The sequence below is a fragment of the Alligator sinensis genome, unplaced genomic scaffold (assembly GCF_000455745.1).
Source record: "Alligator sinensis unplaced genomic scaffold, ASM45574v1 scaffold619_1, whole genome shotgun sequence".
Lineage (NCBI taxonomy): Eukaryota > Metazoa > Chordata > Crocodylia > Alligatoridae > Alligator > Alligator sinensis.
Window position 1 is genome coordinate 671,967 of NW_005842134.1, and position 15,579 is coordinate 687,545.

At 46.7% G+C, this 15,579-nt stretch overlaps 1 protein-coding gene across 1 annotated transcript in view; it reads right to left on the reverse strand.

The window, feature by feature from the left end:
* CLIC2 (chloride intracellular channel 2) overlaps nt 1-7,516 on the reverse strand; it is a 23,613-nt gene extending 16,097 nt beyond the window's left edge. Inside the window, 1 exon segment of the mRNA XM_006025158.3 lies at nt 7,258-7,516. Within this exon segment, the coding sequence (XP_006025220.1) occupies nt 7,258-7,314 (57 nt within the window). The 5' untranslated portion in view covers nt 7,315-7,516.
* Nucleotides 7,517-15,579: the final 8,063 nt, after the last annotated feature.

Here is a 15,579-nt window from a genome sequence, read left to right on the forward strand (position 1 = left end):
TTCCTGCCTATGCAGGGGGTCGGACTCAATGATCTATTGAGGTCCCCTCCGACCCTAACATCTATGAATCTATGAATTCCTTCCTTGGAAAAGCTATTTAAGAAAAGCTTGAACTAATGGAGAGTGACTTTGTTTTCTTAATGGGGTTATAAACACTGATTTAGGGATGATAAACACTGTGTTAGCAACTCCCTGCTGGGGGAGAGAACCCCTCTCTAATCAGAGCATCCTGCCCATACGCCCCTCTTCACTGTCAAAGGGAATGGAGGACTGTTCTAGTGCACTCCAGCTTCTACCCTGAGCCACTGCAGGCATGTGCCTTCTTTTCTTCAATCCAGAGGGGATGTCTATGCAGTTACAAACCAGTTTAGGCTAGCCAGGTTAGACTAACATGCAAAGATTGAATCAATTCAGGCTCAGGCTTTTTGAATGTCTGTCCCTAGCCCCAGTGGTTGTTCTCCTGTGCACGGCTCCTCAAGGGGAGGTTGTGCTCTGAGAAGACGTCTGTCATCCCAGTGTTCTATATACGTCTACCAGCTGGGCTCTTTTCTGCTCCTGCATCACCACCAAGAATCAAAGTCCTGCACACCCAAGTAGGCTCAAAAGAAAATTCTAAAACAGCACCCAAGTGAATTAGGAACCTAAGCCCTGCTTGTAAAATAGAGGTAAGTGAGTAGGAACCAAAATCCCTTTGTAAATCAGTGGGCTCCTAAATCACTTGGGTGCTTTTAAAAAAATCTTACCTTCACAGATATCAGTGCAGTCTCATAGCCTGCACTGGGGTTTCTCAGGTGTAAGTGATAGGATTTAGGCCCTAAATCTTGGCTCAGGTCTGTGGCTCAGACTCCTATTGGCTCTACAGGGGAGATAAGGTCTTGACTGAGCAGATCTAGTGCTAGGCTCAGGGCTCAAGTAAACAAACCTGCTGCTGATACTTGCAGAGGAGAATCCAACCCTCCCCTCTCTTAGCTGTGTTTCTCCTCTGAGATGCTGCCTAATCTAAGATACAGACAGGGTATGTGACTGAGTTTGATCTTTCTTTATAATTTATAGTAAAATGGAATACTGCATAAATTATACACTGAAGGGTCCATTAAAATGTTATTCATTGTCTGTTTGCAAGGAGGATGAACTAAACATAATACAAGTGTGACAGGTACCTGGCTTGTTTTTATTAAAGCACACAGAGCTTTTATTCAAATGATTAATTCCTCCTTTATAAACACTTAGCACCAAGAAGCCAGAACCTGCCCTTAGCACTTCTCAAACTAAGGGCTGTGACTCCGTATGGGTAAATGGCACGAACACATGGTGTGATGAGCCCAGCAGAAATTCAACTGAAGAATGAGACTCCCAACCAAAGGTGGAGGATCAATGTTCCCCAAAACAATAAAGAAATTGCCTCTCACTGCAGTGTGACAGATTCAGTCAGGCCCAAAATTACATGAAATCACTGCCTGCTTGCTGATATACGGTGACCTATTTTGAGGGGAAAGGATAGGCTCCTCACAGTTTGACTGTTCCAGTACAAGTTGCCCTAAGAGAGTTCCTGTTGACTCTTTAGTGATGCCAATGGCTCAATGAGCCACCTTCTGAGCCACGGATGTGATTCTCACTAGATAAAGGTCCAGATGCACTGACACAGGATGTGTGGGACAGTGAAGTTCCCCTTCCAATACTTGTACTAAACCCTGTCAAATCTGTCGAAATGTCACTTGAAATACTAGGGAGCTCAAGGAACTCTCCCTGCCATTTGGACTAGGAAGTTGTATCACCCTGACCAGAGAGTCCAGTGACAGTTAGGAAACAGAAGCTGGAAAAGGAGAACAATACAGACAGAAGGATTGTTGCCTGGTTGACTTAAAAGGAGAAACCTGTAGATCAAAGACAAAGGAGTAGAAACTGATTGATGGGATCAAAGTGGCAGAGTCAGGAGCTGTAAGGGTCAACACTTCTTTTTCTAGTCTTTTACAATTATATAAGAATTTGGGTAATTTAGAAAGAGCTAAATTTTAAGAACAGAATGACCACTTCAGGAAAGAAGCCAGTCCAATGACTGACAGTTTACAGCTGGATCCTCATCCAGAATATACCGATGTAGCTGCATCACTTCAGTAGAACTGCATGGGTCCAAGCAGCTGTGGACCTGGCTCCTGGTCAAACAGCTAAGGCAGTGACACCATGGAGTAACTGAACACTTCTGATCAAAACTCAGCAATGTTTCGTTTGAGAGAAGACTAGATAAAACTGATCCTTACGTGCGTCAGACATTGTCTTTTATGAATGAGAAGGCCTTGGCAGGAGCAGCAATGTGGAAGTCAGTGCTCTCAGCTACATTTCCTTCCCCAGAGGGAGGCTCCTCACATGGTCCCCAGGGGCACCCTGCATGGCTGGGCCTCAGTAACTGAGTTTGGGGTGGGGGCTGGCTCCTGTGAGGAGTTGAGGCTTCTTTTTGGGGGCTTGGAGTCTGCAGTTCTCCAGTGCCCACTGCCTTCTCTCACTGTATTGGGGTCCAGAATAGGGCTCCCTACAAAAAGAGTCTTTCCCTTGAACAAAGAGCAGGCTACAAATCCTAGGGCATCTTCACACGTGCTCGGGGGGGGGGGGGCACTTTAACTGGAGCTGCTCTAATTAAAGCAGCTCGTATTCAGTGTCCCACAGTTCAAAATGGCGGTAGGGGCACTGTAACTAAAGTTCGTTTGATGAGCTTTATTTAAAGCACCCCTACCACCCTTCTGAAGCACAGGGGTGCTGAATACACAAGACTTGGAGGCTGCCGAAGCACACTAATTAGCCGCTCAGCAGACTTGATTAATGGAGTCTGTTACCACATGCTGCAGTTAAAGTGTGTCAGAGCAGCTTCCCCACACATATACAGGCACCTCCTAGTGACCAGTGCAGAGCAGAATATTATGGGACTTGTTGAGGAAGAAGGGGCAGAGCATCTAGACTTGCAGCTAACAGGGAAATGTGTCTTCTCATCTTCTTTACTGGCTGAAGTATTGGTGACCCTGGGCTCCCCTTCATGGGCAGACTTGAGTTCTCTCTCTCTTTCATATGGCATTAGATACCAACTTCTAAATCTATGAGCCACTGTCTAGTATCATTGCTCAGTGTATGGATTCCATCTACCCTGTCTGGGCATTTGTAAAGATTACAACTTTTGATTAAGTGCGGGTTTCCTGAGCCTGATGTGGAGTTTTGCACTGGCTGAGCCAGACATGGTCTATAGCACCAAGGTACCCATAGGCTGGCTCCCAGTAGTCATGCTGCACCTGGGCATGCTTGAGGTAAAGCACACACATTGCTAATTCAGTCCCAGTATGATGTCATCCTTCCTTCTGCTGCCACTGACTCATGCCCAGGGCGGGGTTGTGGTCTTGCCTCTCACAGCATCTATGGAACCCCAGCAGTGCTCCCAATAGGGGCTGGCCCACAGCCTTTGTTGAAACCAGGAGAGTATTTGCCTCATTCTCCTCTGGAAGGGCTGATAGAGAAGAATTAGCATTGTTCAGGGATAATGCATGGGGAGGACAGAACTGATGGTGAGGCTGGGAGACAAGCAGATGTGAAGGCAGAATTGCTGTGGGTTTGGCAAGGGCTGGCAGGATTAATTACCAGGCTGGGATGGGCAGGTAGGTGGGGTGAGTGATGTAGAATTAATTAATTAGAATTTGGAGGGGCTGGAGAGAAGCCAGAGGCTCCTACACCATCAGTCATTTGCAAAAGCTGCTGCAGCATGATCCAGGAACATCCTATTCAATACATGTCCAGCATCAGAAACACCAATTTTCCCTCACATGACTACGCGAGGGGAAGCAAAGGAAGTTGCAAATAATCAGAAGACAGAATAAGTCCACAACCTCAGCATTAAAAAAATCACATGGTATTTAAGCCAGTCTTTTTGATATCAGGGATAGACAATACTGTAACAGACAAATAAGTTTTCAGCTCTGCCCCTGCTTTCTTGTGTGACACTGGACATAGAACTCAAGCCTGGATCCTCAGAGGTAGTTATCTGATTAACTCTCCTTGAGTTCATTAAGGGTATAGACCACGGGTCAGCAACCCGTGGCATGCGTGCCGAGCATGGGACACAAGGCCCTTTTGCTCGGCACACCACCACCAGCCTGGGCTCTAAGCAGCTGCTGCTGGCCACGGAGCCCAGGCTGCTCCTGGGAGGCTGCAAATAGCTACTCTGGGGTCCAGCATGTTGGCACTCTGGCACCTTCCAAGGTAGACATTGTGGTTTTTTCAGCAGTCCGGCCAAAAAACATTGCATACCCCTGGTATAAACAGACTTAATGACTGTTTCATGGAATACATATAAACTGTTGCACCACAGTTGCTACTTCTACCTGATTCTGCACAGGCTGCAAAACCACTGCAATTTTAACCCATTTCATTCAGCATCACAGTTGGGGTGATTTAGCTAACTTGTACTGCTACAAGATCATGCAGACATGCAGACATAGGATAACAGTTAGATAATTACAACTGCTGTACACTCCCAAGTGGCAGCTCTGCTCCTCTTTTAAAGAGGTAAATGGTACATTTGTTCATACCTTAACAATTTGGAGCTTATAAATCCCTATTAGGATTTGGGTTTTATCATCTTTGTGCCTTTTCCTCATGTGAAATGGAGAGAATCTCACTCTGCCTGTCTTGGTTAATGAGGGCCTATCTTCAGAGCGAACTCTAGTGTTGCCCCTAACACAAGTCAGGTCCACACACTAACTCTAAAATGTGGCCATGTTCTTGACTTGATTTGGTTGGTTTGTTGAGGGATATAAGCTCAAACTCAAGTAGCAGTAGTCCGCAGCTGCTAATATAACCATTACACAGGGTGGATGCTGGCTAGCTCAACTCAAATGTGGATAGAGCTCCAGCGCCTTCCCACAATTCCCATATATGGACTTCCAAGGGAGAGACAAGTTCTCCCACAATTCATTGGGAAAGAATTGATAGAGCAGTTTTTAATGTTGCACACACATAGCAGTATGGCCACACTCACAAGAGGCAGAGGCTAAGTCAAGAGTAGAGAACTGGTGTGGGCTGAAGAGTCACTAGACAGCAAGCTGGGTTACAGACTTGAGGCTGCAAACTCCTGAAGCCAGGGGTTTTCCTTGATTATAAGTTTGTACAGCACCTGGCACAACAGTGTAACACAAATACGGTAATAAGTAGCATTTAAAGATACACTGATTACAAGGAGGGAAAATCCATGCTGAGAAATTACCAGTAAACCTTCAAGGTTTCACCAGCAAAGGCACGTGTGTGGGGGAGGCAAGGGGACAGCCCACCATCTATGTCTTATGGGTCAAAACATCTGCATTTGCCAAGAAACCAGACCAGGCTCTGGGGGCTGTGGCTTGCAAGATGCTATATGCTAGGAACCCAGGCTGTGCAGCACCCTGGAGTATCTTTTCCATCTCCCCTCCCTTCCCTCCCTCCCACAAAAGAATGAGGAATTTCAGGACTCATTCCATTCACACCAATGCTAGCGCAATCTGACTCTTGTTCTCCATGGGAACTGAACACTCATAACTCCTTTTGACTTCATTAGGATTTGCAGTTGGCCAGCACCCCATTTTGTTACAGACTTACCCTGATATTTATGAGAGAGAGTCTGGCTGTTAATTCTCCAGTACCGTACTTGCCTTGAGGGGGTTTTTAGTGCTAAATTAGGTCCATTTTAGGGGAAGTACTGACTAAGCGTTTGCTTTGTTTTTTGTTTCCCTTCTCTACTAAAACCCCCTTGAATCTGATGCAGTTTTGAAACAGTCTGCTCTGTAACAGTTGGGGACAAGCTTGGTAACAGTGAAATAGAAACAGAGAATGACAGGGGTGCTGAATCTAACAACAAAATTCCCCAAGCCAAATTTAGTCTTAGCAACCTCAGCTTCTGTGGAAGCACAATAGAGCTAAGAGGGTGAGGAGCAATGCATATACAAATATTACTCAAGATTGGATTAGTCTTTGAGGGATTAATGGGGGGTATTTTCTCATCCCTGAATATTCTTATTTTTGACAGCTGTATAATGTTGGCAATATCACAAACAGTGAGAACAGCATTTGAGCCTGGCTCTCTAATCTAGAGCTATAGCATTATAAACTCATAGAAAACAGGAGTCTTGGGTCTTGAAAGGTTGTCTAGTGCAACTGCCACCAGAAACATCTCTAAAAATCATTGTTGGTTAATGTACAGGATCACAGAAAAATGAGAAGATCATAGAAAAAAGTAGGTTAGGTTATATGCTGTGGGAGGGATTCATTTTAACAGTAATAGAATAAACTAATAACTAATTAAATGGCATTTTTAGAACATTAGCATTTTTTAAAGATTTAGAATCTTAACATTATTTGCAGCTTGAATACTGGGAGCCTGAGCATTTGCACTGAAATGTTATAAACAAGATCATATGATCCAGCATTGCTGTAGTGTCACATCAATGCCTGTGCAAATAACATGGTCAAGACCATGGTGTTGTGCCGCAGGTTGACAGACTTCTCTAGAATTTGTTTGGAAAACTGGGCTTCTATTTCATTGCTTTCTGCACTTTTGCTATGAAATTTTTAAGGAGAAATGTTGAAACATTCCAGAGGAAACCAGAAAGCCCTAAGCAAAGGAAGAAACATTTCCAGAGAATAGTTCACAGCTAAGTCACTTCTGCTTACATACAACCACTCTCTCTCTCTCTCTCTCTGAAAAAGAAGGAAAAACTTTGTTTTGTAATCACAATTTGAAGAAAAGCTGAAATTAATTTTTTTGTTTTATCTTATTCAATACACCATCTCTTCTGTGCTAGGGCACATCGTATCTGCATTCTGGGAACTCTGCTACATGAGTGATCTATATCATCATAGCCATTAATAACAGCAACATCATCACGAAGACAACAGGATCCCAAAGGCAACAGGAGCACTCTGCAGTGTCCTAGGGCACTATACAGTAGGAGGTAGAGAATTCTATGGAATCCAGAGTGGGAATTCCCCTAGTCTGGGCATGCCTGACATGTTTCCCAGCCAACTGCAGGAGACGCTTAGTTGTAGACTCTGGGAATACTTGAGTCAAGTTACCAGTACTCGCAGTTGAAAATTGCAAACATGGGACAGTTCCACAAATTCTGAAAGGATAAAAAAGTTACCAAAAAACTGCTGCTGACTTCATGAAAAATATGTGGCGCGGTTAGTGGCTCACTGTCCTTTGTATCCAGAAATCAAAAAAAATAAGCATCCAGATTGTCAGAAACTCACCTTCACAAAAAGCTCAATTTCAGGCTCCTTTGAGGGACTGTGCCTCAAGCTTGCCATTCTGTCTTGCTGTGAAACTGTTTGCTTCTCCCCACTGAGGCGAGCTGAATAGTTCTCAGATAGACTTGTTGAATGGTAGAATGTGGAGATCTGATCCAGCAGCAGTGGTGTAGAGCAGAGGCCCCTTTTAATGGAGATGCACCAAGTACTGCCTCTGCTCTTCACTCACCACTGGGCAGCTGTGTTGTTTTCTTTTCCTTCCTTCCAATTATAAATTGAGGAGGAGTTACAGGGTGTGTACGATGACCTGCTGTGAAGTGGGTGGGAGGGGGAACTTCCACAGAGGCGTCCAAGCTGTGACTCAGCACCCCCATCTATCTGAAAAAATGCACAAGGTCCTTCTCTCATATATCAAGCCAGCCAGATGTTATTGCCCATGGGCTCTTGTCCCAGAAAAGTCCAATTTCATTACTGTAAACTCCCACCCACAAGAGCCTTTATCACAGGAAATGGGCTGCCTTGCGCTTCATGAGTTTGAGAGGTCACTTATCTAATAAGGCTGTTGAGAAGGGAAAAGGTTTCCACCTTCAGAGAACATCTCTTCCTTGACCCCTACATTTTCCTGTCAAACACTCAGAGCAAAAATAATTAGTGAGTGACCTGAGATTCGTGTATAATGGGATCATCTTTCCTCCACCAAACACAAGGTTCAAGAACATGCACCCAAATCCTATTTTACCTTTTATGTGTCTAAGTGACACTTAGCTGTCTAAAGGTAAATGTACACTTGGTACATACTGGTACACAACCTTTAGACCCTATTTCCACCTGTGCAACCAGCATGCTCAGAAAGGATTTGCTATGAACATTTATGCTCTTGTAAAATCCTGGTCCTCTAGGAAAAATGCATAATTCCATATAAGCCCCCACAACTTTATCTACAGTAAAACTACAAGAAAGAGCAAGAGCAGAAGCAGAAGTAGAGGAGGACTCTGGCTCAAATTTGGGAGATTTACACAGACCTATGAGCTTTCCCAAGCAGAATGTGGCATGTGCGAATAAGATTGCAAGCAGAATAAGATTGTAACAGAGCGTAAGAGGCCAAGCATGCTCAGAAAGACAATTGAGTTGCGCCAAAGGAAACAGGATCTAAAATCTATGTAAGCAGCACCAAGCGCCACACATCTGCCTTTAGACAGCCAAGCAGCACTTAGACATCTAGGCCATGTCCCCACAAGTGGGAACATGTGTTTCCCTGGGGACAAGCAGGAGCAGTACACCTTGTGTGTTACCTTGGGTGGGGTAGGAGAGGTTGGGGCCATCAACTGTGCTGGCCCAAGCAGCCTTATCTGGGGTCCTTGGGGCTTTGGACAGCTGCAGCCTCAGTGTTTGTGCAGCAGGGAGCCTGGCTGGCAGCTGGAGTGTTGCTCTGGATGGCCGGGATCTGGTTTTGGGCGGTGTGCACTGCTGCCACATGCACTGCCCCACTTTTTTTTTGGCATTGGGTTTTTTTACCCCCAATCTCCTGGGGTCAAGAAAGCTCCCTGAGCTGCCTAGTAGGAGTGTGGGGAACACCTGCATATGGTGGAGAATGCCTACAACACCTTGTCTGGATGTGGCCCTACAAGTGAAATAGGATTGGGGAAGATTAAACACCAAAGTTGGAATTGGGCCCAAGCTGGCTCCTTGAAGCTAAACAGCTTCCATCCCCATTGGGGAAGTCCCAAGGATCCAGGTCAGGGTTAACATTTCACACCTGAGGTTGCTCACTATTCTTGGCTGAGCTGGCATGCTGGACTTGAGCCGTCCTGAAATCTGTGAGTTTGGATTCTGATCAGGTCAGAGCTCTAGGTCACACTTCTTCAACATGGATAGATACTTTTCATGTGCTATTCCCTCATTTTCTTAGTTTTGTAACCCAGGTACCACCCAAGGGTGTGCCCTGTTCTCAGTTGAATGGGATAAGTAGGCAGGAGGGGGTGCTGTGAGAGGGATGCCAGAATTTCAAGCATATCCCTCTTTCCTCTGTGGAGTTAGCCCAAGCCCAAAGTTCTTAACTATATACAATTTATTAAGCTATAATATACATAAACATAAAACTAAGTATCATATACCTATATTTACACAATGAACATTAACCAATAACCAAGGTCAAACCCTAAATAACACTATTTACAACATCACAATGCAACATTTCAATTACAAAATATAAGGCGCAAACAGAAACAATCTTAATAACATCTATCCCTTAATATAGTCCCTGACCCGTGGCAAGAGACAGTCCTCCTTCCAATGGGGTCACTTAGGGGGGTGTCCAGGAAGCACCAGGGACCTTAGGTCCCTTAGGGCCTTTCCTAGGCAGGGGGCTGCTCACCCAGCCCCTTCTCTGAGTTAGCCCGCCCCAAACATATTTCCCCTGTGGGACCCAAGGGCCCAAAGACTCATGCTTCATCAGGGGGTGGTGGTCAAGCACAGCTCGATGGGGTCTCCTCTGCTGGAGTGCCTTTTCTGGCCTCTCCTGTGCTGCTGGGTTCCTCCTCAACTTGTGCTCTGCTGTGGCACCAAGGGCTCAGCTGCTGGCTCCTGGGTGCTGGGCCTCACACGGCAGTACTACCATTTCCCCATGCCCTGGCTCAGCACCGAGGGCTCTCTTAGCACAGGCCGGGCCCTTCAGGCTGCAGCCAGCTGTCCTCATGCTGGGTGGCTAACCCAAGCAGCCTCCGCAGCTCCCCGGCTCCCAAGGCTTGGGCCTGTGTGCCGCCCTGTGCACCGTGGGACCTGGCTGCTTGCCGGGAGATGGGGCCTGAGCCACCTCACTACAACCCCAAGGCACTTGCCCTGTGCACTGCCCCATGCACTGTGTGGTCCGCTGGCCCTGCTGGGGTTGCAGGCTCAAACTGCGGCTTGCAGCTCCCAAAGTCTGGGCTCTGTGCACCAAACTGTGCACCGTGATGCAGTCTCCCACGGCCAGATCTCCGCACACCATCCCTGTGCACTGTTAACAGCCCAAGTGGTCTCACACTGCTCCCAAGGCTGCTCACAACCCCAAGGCACTTGCCCTGTGCACTGCCCCATGCACTGTGTGGTCCGCTGGCCCTGCTGGGGTTGCAGGCTCAAACTGCGGCTTGCAGCTCCCAAAGTCTGGGCTCTGTGCACCAAACTGTGCACCGTGATGCAGTCTCCCACGGCCAGATCTCCGCACACCATCCCTGTGCACTGTTAACAGCCCAAGTGGTCTCACACTGCTCCCAAGGCTGCTCCTCCAGTGGCAGCTTCAGGAACCTTGGGCCTATTGCCCACTGGGGGAGAGCTCCCCAGCTTTTCTTAGCTCCCCTCTACTTGAGACCCTCACTGTATCTGCCCCTGTGCTGGTCAGGCTCCGCCCCTGAAGTCTTCCAAACCTGACAGTTTGCAGTCTTCAATCAGATCCAGGAAAGGGGCAGGGCTTTATTTCTCCTGCTGCCTCCTGACTGGTGGATGGGCTCCACCAATCAAAACAGCAGGATCTCAAGCCTGGGACTCAACTCAAGCTCTGAACGGTGAGTCTGCTACGGGTTCATGAATTTGTCACAGATACTGATTTCATCAAGGGCCATAAAGTATAACATCCTGGTGACCAGAAACCAACAAGATGTCCCGAGATGAGTTCCCTTTCCCAGGTTCTCTGGGATGGGTTCTGTGAGAGGGGCTGCTTGAAGAGGCAGAGGCTTTGATTTAGTTTGGGCCCCACACCCAAGGCTAGAGGAATTAAACCACCAGCTGAGGAGCCTTCTGTCTGCTCTCTGTGCTCTGTCCTGTGCTGACTGTTTGAAATGAGATAGGGACAGTCAGGATACAGGCAGATACTAGTTTAATCTGACAAAAAAAAAAAAGCCAGCACAAATCTGTCAGCTCTTGAAAAGAAAGTTAGGAGAGTGAAGACAGATATTGTTTGGCTTAGAGACACCCAGGGATCAGTGGGTCAGTCCACAACTCTGCACTACCAGCTCTGGAGTGGGGAAGTGACTCAGCTGGGCTGCAGCCCTTGCTGACGGGAAGGAGTGAATCTCTGTCCAACTCATTTTAAGAGCCTATTCCTGGAAATGAGGCAATTTCGTTAGGAAAGAAGATCAGCTTGCTTTTCCTTCATAAAGGAAGGGAGGCAAACTATCAGTACTGGCTGGTTGTCTTCCCCATTTTAAACCAGACCCATTACACTCACAAAGATAACACAAGCAATGCCAATCATTCCTCACCCTTCAGGGCTGATCCCTAACAGAGAAAAGAGTATTTATTACCTGCACATGGGATAATTTTTCACTTTCTTCAGAAGTATTTGTCATTGCCTCCCCTCAGACTCTATGGAAAGCATTACTGTAGTTTATCCTGCCGTGGCTGCCCTTAATGGACATCAGTTGGGCCTGACAGGCCTCAGTATTAGAGGCAGGAAAACCCCCTTGCCCCGATACCTGCTTTCACTTATGCTATTCAGACACTATGGAACCTTTCACAAAGGGACACATCTCTGGTAAAAAATGGAAGTGGAGGATGAAGCATAAAGTCTGAGCTGAGGTGCAGGGAGAATTCAGTCTTCCCAAAATAATCACAGCCCTGGTCAGAAAGTTTGTGTTGAAAGGCAATTTTGTTGACAAATGCTCTTGTGAAATCCTTGTATGGTGCATCAGAGTCCTTAGAAGAGGCATTTCTGCTAGGAGCTCCTCTTTGCTGTGCTGAGAGAAGTACTCAGTGGGAACTATCAGACACATTAGTTACTGGGGAGGCCTTTTCCCCAGACACTGACACCTGCCTCCTGAGTACTGCAAACTTTGAAGGTGTCCTTTGCTATTCATTGCCTGCACGAGGCCAGGAAGAAACTGATTATCTTGGAGGTGTCTTATTTTTTCACCGCCTTGATAGAGGAGATGCTCCCAATGCACATCAGGGATGTTAATTAAACCATCTGTCATCATGACCCTGACTGACAAGATCCTGTGCTGGTAGAAGGAGGGAGTCTATTTCCATCACAGGAAGCAGTTGGGGTTAAGTCTTAGCATGCCAATGAACTGAAGTGCAACAAAGGCAGGAGATTGGCAAGTGTACAGCGGTATAAAAAGGGCAGATATTATAGAGGTGGAAAAAGCTTGAGTTCACTTTAGTATAGCTACAAATGCACATAGGTAGCTTTACCCGAGACTACACCTTGATGTTCTGGGAAAGTCTGTGTATTCTCTATCACCCTGTCAACTGTACCAGTGGGAGTTTAATCTGGAACTAGTAGTTCCACCCAGACTGGATGAATCAAGGGATAGGGAGTAGGTGGACTGCCTTCCACCAATCCTTCAGGCTGAGGGTGGAGCAATAGGGTGGTAACTTATCTTTTGGAAAAAGTCAGGTTAGCTACATACCAAGGTAGTCATTCCAGCAAACAGTGTGATGGGTGGGGAAGACAATCTTGTTCTTGCTGTCTGACAGCAGGGAAGGGATTCAACCTCAGACAGATGTAATGAGAAAGGATGTATGTACCAAAAGAGGTGCTTCTGGGGAGAGGCAGGATCCTGAGCACTAAGGCATGAGGTAGGAAGGCAATCCCTAACACTGAGGCAAGAGAGCAGCAGGGTGTCCCCATTCCACAAAGCAATGGGAGGGGTGCGTCAGCACAAAAATACTGTGGCACAGAGTGCAGGGAGCTTTGAACACTGTGGAGTATTGCATGGGTGGAGACTTAGTGGGAAAGGAAAAGAAGTGTTGTAACCCTTGGCTTTGCACATGGACCTAGTGCCAGGGTGGTAAAAACAAACATGCCAAAAATAGAATGTTTTGTCGCTAAGGTCTGACTCTCCTAGCATGATGTGGCTGAGTTTTATTTTTGTTTTCTTATTATTTATTTATTGCAATTGCTGCAGTAACCCAGGTGATACTGGAGCCCCTTGTGCCAGGCACTATGCACACAACATAAAAGGCTTTCCCTCTAGGAGTTTACAGTTTAATCAGAGGATGAGGGACAATAGTGAAACAAAAGCAAAACAGTTTGTTATTTATATTGTCTAAAGGGCCAAAAATGGACCACGCAGACTGAGACAGATATTTGCAAACCCTTCCATCCTGCCTGTGCAAATGTTGCCTTACAAAATCCAGGCTTCAGCATAAAAACCAGGCAGCCCAGCTCTAGGTTGAGGATCTGTCATTAATAACAGAAAAAAAGGCAATGTCACCTAATGAAAACAGCAGAGGAACTGGGGAGTCTAAACTCATAGGATCTATTCCTGTGTCTGGAGCTTATTATCCTGTGGTCATGAGCTACTTTACCCCTCTTTGCTTCAGGTACATTGACTAAAGAGTGGGAGTTATAATGCTTAGCTGCCTGACAGCAGTGATTGGAAGCTTAATTAATATTGTAAAGTGACATAACCTTCACAGATGAGAGGCATTAGAGGAGGCATTATAATTAATGACAATGACCATAGATTTGAAGACTAGGCCTGTGTGAAGCATCTAGTATTCACTTTGGATTCGGATACAGATTTGGCCGATTCGGGGGACAGTGATTCGAATCACTCTCCTGAATTGATTAGGCCAAATCTGATTTGGAGATTTGGCTGCTGCCAAATCACCTGAATCTCTGAATCACACAGGCCCCATCCCCTGCCTGCTCTCAATGGCTGCCTTGCCCAGGCCAGCTCCCAGCTCTTTGAAAAAAAAAAAGCCCCCAATCACCAGCTCCTGCCCAGCTGGGGGGGGGACAATCCCTGCTGCCCCCCACTGTCCCGCGCCATGTTGGGGGCTCTGCCACAAGCCCTCCGACCCCCACCCACTCTCCCAGCCCTCCCATGGCTGCCTTGCTCACCCCAGCTCCCGGCCCTTTAAAAAAAAACAAAAAAACCCTCCTGGACTCACTGGCTGCTGCCCAGCCAGGGGGTGATCCCCACTGCCCCTGCTGCCCCGCACTGTATGGGCAGCTCTTCCATGCGCCCCCAGAAGCCCCAAGGCCACTGCAACAGCCGGTGAGTGTGGGGGGTTTTTTGTTTATTTTTAAAGGGCTGGGAGCTGAGGCGGGCAGGGCAGCCACGGTGGGGCTGGGGGGGTGGGCAAAGATCAGGGGGCACTCAGAGGGGCTGGGGGAGCAGCTTGCTGCAGCCAGCGAGGACTGCGTGAATTGCCGAAGCTCTCTGAATCTTTACCAAATCAATTCAGAGAGCTCCAAATCGATTTGGACCTTTTAATTGGTCTCCTGATTCGATTCGGATTCAGAGATTCAGCCATCGAATTGGGCCAAATCTCTGAATCGAATCAGCACCCGAAGCTTCACACAGCCCTACTTAAGACCGTTACAGTCATAACGATGTATTTGTAAAGAGCATCATTAAATCATCAACCTATTTCTAACTAGTGGAGATCAGGAAACTACTCTCCCTCTAGTTAGATTATTCCATGAGTGCCCTTGACCAGAGTTCTTGCCCTGTCCCCTGAAGCATTAAGTACTTGTAGCTCCTGGAAGCAGCCTACTGGACAAGAAGGACCTGATCCTGAGTGGCAATTCCTAAAATGATGCTAAGAACTGACCCCTTCCTCCAAGACCCCTTGCTGTAAAGGGGAAGGAGGAACATTTAGGGTGAAGGACACCTTTTATAAAGCTCTGAAATAAAGAATACATCTGCACTAGGGAGTGTTGCAGGATCTGCTTGAATTGGGGAACAAATTTAGTAGTTGATTGAGCAAATGCTCCAGCCAGTGAGTTCACTGGCAGAAATGGCCTGGGGGAACATGTAACACCACCTGGAAGCTTGGGAATGTTTAAGTTTACTATTTGTTTTGAGACATGGCTGCCAGGGGAGAAACTTATCGTGTGATTGATGTGACCAGTCAAAGCAGAGCTATTGTGTACTGCTTGCCAAGAAAGCGTTGACCTCAAATAATTAATAAATCACCTCAACTATTTGACAATCAGTTGAATGTAACAAATAAATGGCAGGATAGCGCAGTCTGTTCATGGCAGTAGCATCACAAAGGAGGAACAAATGGGGTGTCAGCCCTGGGAATTGCCTCAGGGAAGAGGGTGCAGAAAGAGTAAGAGCTGTACTACTGATATGGCTGCTGCTTCACAGGTAATGCTGCCTGGTGTATGGCTGTCTCCCAGGATGCTCAAGTGCCCAGTTATGCCTCTGGTTAACGGGTAGGTCATGAAGAACGTAACCCAGGTACACCCAAGGGTGTGCCCTATTCTCAATAGGATGGGATGGGTAGGCAGGAGGGGGTGCTGTGAGAGGGATGCTAGAATTTTGAGTGGATCCCTCTTTCCTCTATAGAGTTAGCCCAAGGCCAAAGTTCTTAACTACATATAATTTATTA